This window comes from Haemaphysalis longicornis, unplaced genomic scaffold (assembly GCF_048455015.1).
Source record: "Haemaphysalis longicornis isolate Haplotype H1 unplaced genomic scaffold, Haemaphysalis longicornis Haplotype H1 scaffold_5, whole genome shotgun sequence".
In the NCBI taxonomy this organism is placed as follows: Eukaryota; Metazoa; Arthropoda; class Arachnida; order Ixodida; family Ixodidae; genus Haemaphysalis; species Haemaphysalis longicornis.
The window spans coordinates 167221660-167233732 of NW_027526385.1; the positions used below are offsets into that span (position 1 = coordinate 167221660).

General features: G+C 45.9%; 1 protein-coding gene across 1 annotated transcript; it reads right to left on the reverse strand.

The window, feature by feature from the left end:
• Window positions 1-5250: 5250 nt before the first annotated feature.
• Window positions 5251-11053, reverse strand: LOC144139990 (uncharacterized). The gene is made up of 4 exons (XM_077672206.1): window positions 10801-11053; window positions 9217-9378; window positions 6598-6750; window positions 5251-5363 (listed from the first exon to the last, which is right to left on the reverse strand). Exons 1-4 carry the CDS (start codon window positions 10805-10807, stop codon window positions 5251-5253), a joined length of 435 nt encoding a protein of 144 aa, XP_077528332.1. The 5' UTR covers window positions 10808-11053.
• Window positions 11054-12073: the final 1020 nt, after the last annotated feature.

Below are 12073 nucleotides of genomic sequence, written 5' to 3' on the forward strand. Positions count from 1 at the left end.
GATATCTTCTGTGGGTTGGCTTAGCTGTAATAAACATGGAAGGATGGGGGGGGGGTGGAAGGCGCATACTTTACTGGGTTGAATTTCTCAAAGATAAAAGTGCCGCTGCAGGCTATTTCTTTTAAGGCGACACTATTATGCTCTGAGTAAATCAATATATTTACAACAGCTGCTTGACCAGTTTTTTTTGTTTAAAACCGGTGCGAATGCCTTTACGAAGTGATTCGGTACTCCAAAAAACACTCAGCAGCATTCAATATAATATACTTCACAGAAAATGTATGTCCAGTATTTGCCCATTTTTCTTGCAAAGAAATTTTCTACTCGATCAACTTTTCTGATGATCTTTCACAAGGCTGATCCTAGAAGAAATCAAAGAAGTACTTTCAATTTCAAAATATTTTTTATGTTGTTTTCATGAGTTACGTGCACAGTCCTTAATAGTCCAAAAGAACTTAATCTTCCTGTAAAGTCGTACTACGTTAAGAAAATTCTAGACATGTTGCAAATGACGCCCTTCTTCAGGTGGCTGCAGTTGTATCCCTCTGTGTTCACTCGAGGCAAGGCGTAAGACAAGGGTTTTGTATTTTCTTTCATACAAATAACTTAGCAATTGTAGTATTCATACAGCAAACCTTGCATACTGCAGCGAATAAAGCAATAAATATTTCATTGGTCAATTTTGAATGCGTAGGTTTCTCAACCCGTCGGAGGCGTGCTTCCGCCTCCGCAATTTTATTTATTTATTTATTTATTTATTTATTTATTTATTTATTTATTTATTTATTTATTTATTATTTATTTTTTTTATTTTTTTATTAATTTGATACCTGCTTGCCCTTGCATGCATTAGAGCAGGGAGATACATAACACTAAGCATCAAATGTGAGACCAAATAACAAAATATTTCTACTAAGCGCAGTGAAAATCGTCAATATAAACAGTGGATAAAATCACACGTGGAAGATAATTACACTCTCATTCTGATCTAAAATAAAATGAATCGAGCAATGCGTCACCCTAAAGAAAAGTTATTAATTTGTTTCAAGCTAGCGATCCCGCTTTGGGATATGTACAATGGCGCTTGGATATACTTCTCGCCTTCTATTCCAGTTTTCGAAAGATAGATATTACAAGAAAATTTAAACCTCAGGTTTCGTCTATGATCTTTCCCGTCTTACCATTTAAGTTTACGTTTACTTTCCCTCATCATAAGTTGGCAGTGCCAGTACCTAATACAAATCGCACTGCCCTATTCTGTATGTATTCGAGCGTATCAACCAGCTCTTTGCTGTATAGATCCCAGAAAACACATGCGTACACCTACATTGAGCGCACATGAGTGCAATACGGTTGTTCGTTTAAGTTATGTGGAGGTTCGCTGAAATTTTATCTCGGAGAGCCAAAAACACGTCCAGCCGTAACTTTTATGTTGTGAACGTCCCAGTCCAAAATGACAACAGAAAAATGTCTGTAGTATGTCGTTTGTCGTATTTTTGCGTGTCGTAAAGTCGTACCGTCCTAGTCTTGTCGTACAGTCATCGTGTTGTGTCGTCATTCTGACATTTGTCGTGTGTACTATTCCTGTAGCAATTTTGTTGTTTTATCATGTGTTGTAGTCCTGTAGTGATCCTGTAGTATGTCATAGTCCTGTAGTAAACCTGTAGTGATCCTGTAGTATGTCATAGCCATGTAGTAATCCTGTAGTGATCCTGTAGTATGTCGTAGTCCTGTAGTATGTGACAGTTCCCATGCTCTACTGCGAGAATCATGCCTGTCTTGTCGAAGTCCTTATGCTGTGTTATGTATTCCTAGCGACTTGCAGTCCTGACCTGTCGCAAAATGCATTCATAACAATTCTGTTGCTGCAAATATCAGTATTTTTGAATCCAGCCATGCACTGTATTTCGGCTGTCCACTGTCAGTAAACAGTTAAGGCAGCCCAAATATGCCACGAGCCCATGCACAGGCAAACTGAAGAGAATAAAAAACTTTTATTTCAGTTTCCTTCATGCACACACAGCTCCAGACTCGAAAAAACAAGTACAAGTACCATTAGAATTGGATTGCCGAAGGCCGAAAGTGCACCGTCCTTAACTAAGAGCATTATAGATGATCCGCGCCATTCTAACGCTGCAAAGTTGTCTGAACCTGCAAAAACCTTATAGTAAAGACACTACACTCCCAGGGAAAAGCCACCAATAGCTACAGGCTACCACTAATGAATTGTACAGCTGCAGAAAGCCACAGAAAGACAAAAAAACTATCAATGCACACCTCATGAAGCACAAAAACGACATTGCAAATTACATCCACCATTAAAAATGCCACCATTTCTCACAATGACTGTTTAGTATTAAAACGGTAGAGACACTGGCTCTGGCGTTCACACCAGCCAAATTGGCAAGCAAGCCCATGTACCTCCTATCGGCGCAGATCAGCGAAATTCTGCGCGAGATATCTAGCCAGAAGCTTGTGGCGCTTTAGCATTTCAGCTTGCTCGCAGACCTTCACTTGGAGGTAATGCCAGAAGGAACCTGCATCGATAGAAAAAAAACGAACATTGATGCAAGACAATGACAGGCAGCACAAAAAGACTGAAAATCATACTGCTAATACCGTGTCTTTAAACTGCACCATTTTATAAAAGCTAAACACGCTTCTGCATGCTTAGAAATAAGAAGTGCTCTCTATTGCTGATAAAGTGCTTTTCACATTACTGTGCCTATCCAAAAACGTTCAATAAAAACGATACCTTGCAAGCCCCTTTCCACAGCGTTCCTGGCAATTCTGGAACAAGTCAAGCCATTAGGACTTAGCTCAGAAAATGTCCTTTCAAAATCAGTTTTGTTCTCATTTTTCAACAAAAACGTGATTTTTGACATGCATTTGCATGACATGGCTGCAGAAAGGGGAGTGGTCTTTGCGCGTCACTGCTACTAAAAAACAATGCATGCCAACCGTAGGTACTCTGCATCAGCGTTTGGTTTTTTTATTATCAGGGCATGAAGGGTGAATCAGATGATAATTTTTAAATGTCAGGTTTGCAGTCACACAGTAATAACCCCTGAAATCGGCTGAAAATATCAAGCAGTGCCTGTTTGCAAAGTTACTTCACGATTTTAGGCAGTCTTATTGCCTTTGCGCACATTGTTCTTAGTTGTGTTGTAGTTCTAATTACCACAGGACCATTCAAACAGTTAACAACAGTTTCGGTTTTGTTTCTGCATCGCGAAATTCATATTTAGTGTTACTCTGCAGTTACTCAACTTCAAGCCTACCTGCCATGGTGCCTTGAGCATCCGCTAAACATCCTCACAAAAAAAAAGCATGCCACTCCTGATTTCCCCCCCCACCCTAAAACGTTTTCTGCAATAAGAACTTCCGATGCAAGTCAAAAGATAACACCCAGTCACCAGATATCAGTTCCGACGAAAAGAACACTTCAAACCGGCTTTGCACACCCAAAGCTGTCCGCCTGCCAGTTTCGTTTCTATACAAGGGTATCTCCAGAGGTCTAGTGCTGCTCCCTAATTGAAATGTCTATTCGGATGGAGTCTCCAATAACTTTTGTACTGTTTCATTTCAAAAATGTTAGGTGCGCTGCAATGCATGAGGCTCATAGTGCTGATCTTTATTATCGCACAACAGCTACTTGGGCAAAGTTTGCGGGGCACAATTTTAGCGCATTACACCGCATTTCTGTAAGCAAGGCTACAACAGCGAGTCAGAAGGTGATGATAGACCGCAAGTTTATGTTTTAGCGATAACTGACAGTGAACGTATACAAGCATACAACCATGGAGTTTCGTTTTCAACTCCATGCATGTTTTTCCGCATCGCGTGCTTGTCCCGAATACTGTGCTGGCTGTAAATGCAAAGTCAGTCGCTGACAAAATGTTTTTACGTCACACGGGGACACATTGGTGCCTCTGATAATGTCAAATCGCCAGACTTCTTCCAGGGAACCACCCAAAATTGCCCATGTTGAAACGCAGGTTGGACTTCACCGCATGGCACGGGCACCACGCGTGGTAATTTTTTTTTATCTTAATTAGTTCTTACCAATGATTTTGCAAAAAAACATTTTTTTCTTGGACCCCTAAAAATCGGTCAATTGTCCAGCGCTAACGAGAGTTAAATTACTACAGCATGACATCATACTCATAAAACGTTCCCCAAAGAGTATAAGCCAGCTCATAAATCTAAGTGAAGTTGAGCAACAATAAAAGTTCAGCAAATTAAACACATTAAAAAGAAAAGGTGCCGATACTCCTAATGCAAAATTTGCGCGCAGCGTGAAATGCAGTCTTCTCAGTCGAGGTGCATAGTTGCCGTGTCAATTTAGACAATCAAAGTATCAATGCAGACAATCAAAAATGCCTGTTTCAGTAATTGACCATTTTGGAATAAAAGGACCCTGCAACACTCTTTAAACAGTGCCAGTAAACCTGCACAATGTTTAGATTACACTGCCAGGAATACCTGAGCCAAATATTACCAGTCCATGTGAAGCGGTGAGCACACAAGTTGTGAAAGACGGGGAAAAACCAACCGCGCACTCTTCACTCTTGGCATGGCCTAAACGACGTCATTGCGGCCATGGCTGTTCAATTGGCTGTCGCTGGTCAACTTTGTGACTCATTTCTCACATTTCTTGTGAGGATTCGCTGTCATTGGCGCTGTGTACCAATCTCTTCTATTCCTAAACCTGCACGCGCAGTTTGGTATTTCTTTTGCTGAGTGCGCACGGAGTATGAGTGAAAAACTCAATACTCTCCTTTCAACGAGACCATTAGGAAACAATTGCTTATTGCTTCAAAAACGCTCTACCAGCCTGAGCGCGCGCTTGCAAGGAGGCAACCATGCCTGCTTTTTTGTGGCACCAAACCAGAATTGACTCCGCTTCCTCCCCCAAGTTGCAGAGAATACTCCCCAGCCTAAGATATGTCCAAGGACGCCGAAGAGAACGCTGCAAGCCGCCCCCCTCTCCAGGAGAGAGCACACAGCTTTCCTTGCGTTGTCCGCAGTCGAGTTGAGAGAGAACAACTATGCGCGATTTATAATCGTGCATAGTTTCGGTGACAGTAAAGAGCTTTTCATAATTCTTGGAAGGGCGATTTCTAGGACAACAGACTTTACCCCAAACTACATTCCAGGTAGTCGATGGCAAGTGCTGCAGGGTCCCTTTAAAACAGTAGAGACACTGGCCTAGGTTTCCAGCAACCAAATTAGTAAAGATGTACCTTCTTATTGGTGCAGATCCATGGACCCTTGTGCTAGATATCTCGCTAGCAGCATGTGTCGCTTCCTCATGTCCCCTGGTTCGCAGCCCTTCATCTGCAGGTAGTGCCAGAAGGGATCTGCATCAATAGAACAAAACAATACATGAAATGCAAGACAATGGCAAACAACGTAAAAAGACTGCAAATTATACTGCCAAAACTGTGTTTTTAACCTCTGCCATTTCATAGAACTAAACACAATGGCTCCACATAGATGAGCGGCGAAGCCGGGCGCAGTCGACGAAGTGCACGAAACAAACCACGTTTGTTCATAATTTGCAAGGCAGCATATTTACCAGTCGTTTTACTGAATTAAACTTGTACAGACTCTAGCTTTATTCTAGCAAACAAACATGGGGCTGTCTGTTTCCCTTACTGTGTGCGTAGCACACAACCCAATTTGCTCGACCAGTGAAGACACCAGACAGGTCGCACTTGGCTGTTCGACGTCCATGTGTAAGACTCCACATGTAAGAGGGTGTGCACGACATACCCTCCTTCCTCTGGTCCCCGCATGTGCACGCGTAAACCAGCAACCGCTTATATGTGTGTGCTTAGCAAAAACGACAAGAGCAAGCGGCACCCAGAAAATGGCTTCACTGGAATAAAACCCGAAGGGGGGGGGGGTTTGAAACAAAGACTGCGCCGCAGTAAAACGAATGCTCCCCGTGCTGAAAAAGTGGTGCTTTTCTCATTTATATTACTGCTGAGCAAAACATTACACTCATAAAACTTATCTCCAAAAGTATATGCCAGCCTGTAAAACTTTCAGCTAAAGGGGCCATGCAGACACATCACAAGTTTGGTTCATTCGAAAGATTGCCACGTTACAATCATAGTGACCACTTTTACAGTGCGCTTCACCCAAATAAGCTATATAAGTAGGGAAAAAGGGAATGGCCATGCAACCCACTAGCTCATTTCCTGCAACAGAACCTAGATATCCTATGTGACCAGCTGTGCGATTGGCTGAGGCCGGCAAAAGCAAACACAAATTCGGTACGGCTTGCAAGCTTTCCAAATGAGCTATTTGCGCATAAATGCAATGCATATTCATTTTACAGCAGTACGAATGGTGCGAGAAACAATAAAAGTACAAAATACACATAAGCATAGAAACATTGATGAGCACTGCTGTTGGTACTGGGCACACTATGCTTGTTGTAGCTGCACAGCAGTCCGCCGCTTTGGAGTTGTCTTCTGTGACCCTGTTTGTCAAGCATACCCCATGTTTTACAAAACGATTACTTTCTACAGTAGCAAAAACAAGCCAAGTTCTGGGACTAACAGAAAGAAAGCGTTAAACACCTACTTTCTTCACAGCCAGCGCCATAGAGGGCTCGTGCTGGTAGTGCCGCCAGGCTCATGCTGGCGCAGCTGGTGTCGGGTGCTGGTGGTTCTGCAGGGCTCATGCTGGCAGGGAGCTGCAGGCCATGTCCACTCTTTTCACTCCCTGGAGAGGTGCCTGAGTCATATGAAAAAGTGTTGCACTCTTAAAATAATACGCAGTACAGGCAATCAGTTTTAATAAAGGCTGTGGCTAGCGTTCCGTCCAGACGGAACGATATACAAGTGCTAAAGTTCCATCCAGACGGAACGGGGCGCTGCGGGTTATCCTTCCGTCCAGACGGAATGCAACTGAGAGCTTAGCGTTCCGTCCCGACGGAGCCGGCGTAAAATTTGTACAGTTCCGTCTGGACGAAAGCAAAACCGGCTGATTAGACGCCTTGCTCCACCTTCAGATGTGGTGTAGAGGTTGCTCCTCGAATATGGCAGTATTGTACCGGGTTCGATTCCCCCCGGACATGCTTGGTTTTTTTTTGCGTGGTTGCGCCAGCGTTATGCAACAGCTAACTTCTTGCCCACTTTACAATTGACGCGGTGAGGGCAGTCGGTCTTGATTTCGCACTCAACCGGCTGCTCCGCTACCGCTCAATAGAGCCAAGGCCGAAGTGTCCATCGCCAGAGTTCCGATCACCTAGTTCGTAATGGTGATTACTAATTAACGGTTCTTCTGGCTAGTCAATGAGCGGAAACGGTTCATTCAGCTGGGTAAATATCAAGAACGACTGCCCTCGCTGCTTGTTGTGAAGCGGTTTTTTTTTTTTGACGCCCGCGTCTTCTAGCTGCCTCACTCAGAAAATGACGCGCGTCGTGCGCGGCAGTGGGAGGAGCCTGCGACTTGCGCCATTGGGGAGGCACGCGCCTCATGGCGGCAGTTTTGAAGCGCTCGACTCAGCCGGCTGGCACCGGCAGCATAGACCGCCAGAGATTTTAGGCCACCACCCCAGCAGATACAGCATGGGCGCTTTCACTAGCTGTGCGGATGATGTTTTGTAGTACCGTTTTCACCCAAAATTATAAGCTCCTTTACCGCTCAAGCAACTTCGTGCGTGTCTTGAGCGGCATTTTGAGCGGTCGCTCGTGCTCCCGACACCATAAAGTTTCCCTACACCACTTCGCGGCCGAAGCCGCCGCCATGTTCCTGCCACTGGCCGCGCCGGTCGCAGCGTACCGGTGGTTCCGCTACAGCGTCAGCGCGCCTGTGGCGTGCGCGGCGCATTTTCGCGGGCAGAAAGAGCTCCGTCCGATCGCCTTTCTTGAGTTTTGTAGATTTTTACCCTACCGGTTCTGCTCATTGACTAGCTAGAGTCACCGTTACGAATCACCGAATCACCATTACGAACTAGAGGTGATCACCATTACGAACAACAAGCAGCGAGGGCAGTCGTTCTTGATATTTACCCAGCTAAATAAACCGTTTCCGCCCATGGACTAGCCAGAAGAACCGTTAATTAGTAATCAGCATTACGAACTAGGTGATCGGAACTCTGGCGATGGACACGTCGGCCTTGGCTCTATTGAGTGGTAGCGGAGCAGCCGGTTGAGTGCGAAATCAAGACCGACTGCTCTCCCTGCGTATATTGTAAAGTGGGCAAGAAGTAACTGTTGCAAAACGCTGGCTCAACCACGCAAAGAAAAAAAAAACAAGCATGTCCGGGGGGGAATCGAACCCGGTACAATACTGCCATTATCCAAAGCGCAACGCCTACACCAAATCTGAAGACGGAGCACGTCGTCTAATCAGCCGGTTTTCCTTTCATCTAGACGGAACTGTACAAATTTCACGCCGGCGAACGCTAAGCTCTCAGACGTATTCCGTCTGGACGGAAGCATAACCCGTAGCGCCACGTTCCGTCTCGACGGACCTTTAGCACTTGTATATTGTTCCGCCTGGACGGAACGCTAGCCACAGCCTTTAATAAATTGCTACGCTTTTAAAGGAATTTAAAGGTTGGTCAATACCATTCTCAGCACGCACAAAATCGCAAACAAGTCATTCTACATAGGTGCAGATTGTCTTTTTATGAGGCTAAAAAGTCACTTTTAGCGTTGGGGCTGTATGAAAAATATAGAGCAATAAGTTGTGTTGCCCACATTGTTAGCAAGTCTGCTACAAAACATAAAGCAGCATTGACGTGTTCCTGCACTTTCACTAGAATTGCAGTTTTATGAATTTTTTTTACTAGGCCTTCTCTTCCCAACAATCTCATTGTCAAAATCCTTTACAGCGAGTAAAGCACTTTCAACGGGCAGTAATTTATGCAGTGCCTGCAAAAAGGCCATGGCTAGCAACTAGATAATCCAATAGCTCAAAATCATCGTATAGAAGCCACGTGACAAGGTGGTGCTGCAGGGAGGCTTTGTTTTCACCCACCCAAAGAAAGGAACCTGTTCAATCAGGCTGTAGGTTCCTTAGATAGTAATGCCGGATGTTTGAGGAAGTGAAACCTTCCTGCAACAGTTGACATTACAGACACCTAAGCATGATAGCAACTGCAGTATCTGGTACGTTGCTTAGCTCATATTAGTGAGAAGAAGACATGCACACAGATGGAGCATTGTTTACGCACTGGTGAAAAGAACTTGCCGGCCACTCCATGTTGAGTGATCGCAGCCCCCGCATCTCGGCCTCCAATTGCACGACCCTCTTCCTTAAAACTGCTACAGGGTCTTGGTCCCTTGCGGCAGCTCGAAGAATGATGTCGACCTTCGCTGATCTTTTCTCTACCTTCGCAGTTTTTTTGTCTGCCTGCATTGAGAGGTCAAGAGATAACATGCCATACTTGTTCCGAGCCTCGTCCACCATAATGACACCTATTTAGAGCAACAAGCACACTTCAGTGTGATTTTACACGTGTTTATGATAGTTATGAGGTCAACTTTCATGCAAATATTGACTTCCCCTAATACACATACCTGAAAGCGGTGGCTATTCTAGCGCCTTGGCATTTATGTGCGGCATGTTCGATAAGAGCATTTACAAATAACATTACTGCAGTGGCTGCTGGCAAGACGGCCTTCACAGTAAAACCACGATTTCGAAGCTCGTACAGTCGGCAAAAGGCTTGTCTATAACGCGCGAGCGGCGTGCTCTAGACTGCGCGCGATACACTTAGTGAGAACGCCTGGTTTGACACCGGTAGAATGTGAGCATGCACGACCCGCATCAGCGCAATGGTTCTTTCCTTTGTCACTGTGCCCGTCGCCTTGAATTCCGTACCTTCTTTTGTCGTGAGAAGCGCTGCCTGCACTGCCGGGCCGGGAAACAACAGCGGAAATGAGCGATTAGTTGATTTTAACTACGTGCAACGCTTTTTTTTGCGGCACCCTACACAATTTAGACAGGAGTGTTTTCCTGTATGCGAGACAACGAACGACAATAGCAGAAAACGCATCGCTGCCGGTGTTTTATAGTAACTAGATATCGGGCCGTGATCGCTTGCACAGTGCATTGAGTATTGTGGCGTGAGCCGGTCAGCAGTGACATGCAAAGCCGAGCCCTGAAACCGGACAGTGGCGCTCAAGGGACTCATGCAGCTATTGGCGGCCCGATAACGCAATGAACAGCTGTGCACCAAGGCTAATGCAGACGAAAAACTCGCACAACGAGCGTTAAGGCGGGTAATCTCCCGTTTTGTTTCCCGGCCCGGCCGCGCAGGCACACAGCGCTTATTACGGTAAAAGAAGGCGTGGAAGCCAAGGCGACGGGTGCAGCGAGGAGGGACACAGCCATCGCGCTGATACGGGCCTCGCATGCACACATTCTACAAGCCGTTATAAAGGAGGCTATGCTTCTACCTATCTTAAACCAGGCGTTATCACTACGTGTCTCCAGCGCACTCCGGAGCACGCCGCTCACGCGTTAAAGCCTTTTGCTGACTGTACGTGAGAATGTGGCTTCGCGACTACTCGAAGTCGACACGAACAATGCAGATGAATTCCTAACCCGACTAACTGGTAGCCAGCACAGTCCTGAATAGAGCGTGTTACGTGGAAAATGTTCAAGGTGGTAATACGAGCCATTTTCTTCGGCGTCGGATCTCCGCGCCTTCCGACGGCTCAGCCGGCACGCCGATATTCATTCCTTACTTTCTGCGGTTAGTGGCAGATGTAAAACTGCTAAAAAGTGCTCAGACACTGTTATGCACCAATTAAGGGTAAGAACACTTACCGGTCATGTGAACGATGGTGCCGTCGAACAATCTTCCCGCGTCTCGCTGTCGCCGAGCCAAAACACTTCCCACGCCATGCTCGTAGTCGTCGACGTCCACCACAAAAAAATTACGCTCGTCCGTAGGCCCAACGACTTCTCTTCTACCTTCCAAAACATACTGAACGAAAACGTTACACGGTTACGCTTTGTTACGCGGTCACACTACGTGCATACGACAATGATCGCCCAGCGCAAGAAAAGAAACGCTGCGTAATGTGTGTTGCCATGTGTGTGGCAACAGGGCTGCGGCTACGGCTGGCTACGGCTTCAGTCGGCCTATATAGGCGGCGTTGGTTGATGCCAGAAGAAGAAGCCGATGAAGCGATACATGAACACTCAATCATTTTGGTTGTAATAATGAAAATAATTTATTAACGGGTTACAAACCTCTTGATAAACATTAGCACTGTATTAACCAGTGATAGCAGCTTCCAACTTCAGCACGGTTCTTTCACGTGTTATCACAGTCACACATCATTTTCTGCACCGTGTTTCTGCACGGTGCTCGGCTACATAGTATGTGCGCTGATTGTCTTTTCTTTTTTGCAGTGGTCGGGGCTGCTTTAAGGCCCAACCACATGCAGAGCACTTTCTCCGTTTTGTCGCGTCGACGTCGTCGCCAGAAATACACGGCCACGCGAGCTGACGCCCGAACGACGCCGATGTCTACGCTCGCCAGATATCGGCGTCCACGCAGCGCGAGAGAGCATCGGAAAGCGGGTGACAGCGTCCGTCTTCGCGTGGTTTGGGGTCATTCCTTTCAGCAGAAAACAATCGATTTATTTTTAACTTGCGGGAATCGGTTGCCTTGAGACAAATTGTAAGCTATTTCTGTTCGCAAGCGCTTATCCATTTGTGGCTTGTTCGGCTTTCAACGGGGAGATCGGGGATCTGCGATTTAAATAAGGGAGCTCTGGCTACATCGCATCCAGTATAAGCATAATGTGGCTTGTCTGCAAGATCGGTGCGTGACGAGCAAGCGTCATCAACGCCAGAATTCTAGCGGCGCATTCCCTTTCATTCGTAGCTCCCGTGGCTTGCGCTGCCAGGGGATGTGCGATAGCTTTTGTTGACTCAAATGAGGGACCTGTGGGTACATCGCTCGTAGCACTAGCATTATCGTCCTCGGCTCCAAGATCGGTGCGCAAGAAACAAGCACATCCGACACTATTTGTGGGCAGCCTCGTTTGGTGCAGCAAATTCTCTGTGCCTCCCTCCCTCCTTGTGTGGT

Bases quoted from the DNA above. Each gene is read 5' to 3' on its own strand.
- LOC144139990 (XM_077672206.1), bottom strand. The intron at 6,751-9,216 runs GCAAGTTCTTTT...CATATGACTCAG, and splicing joins CACTCAACATGGAGTGGCCG to GCACCTCTCCAGGGAGTGAA. The intron at 5,364-6,597 runs GTAGGTGTTTAA...CTATTGATGCAG, and splicing joins TGGCGCTGGCTGTGAAGAAA to ATCCCTTCTGGCACTACCTG.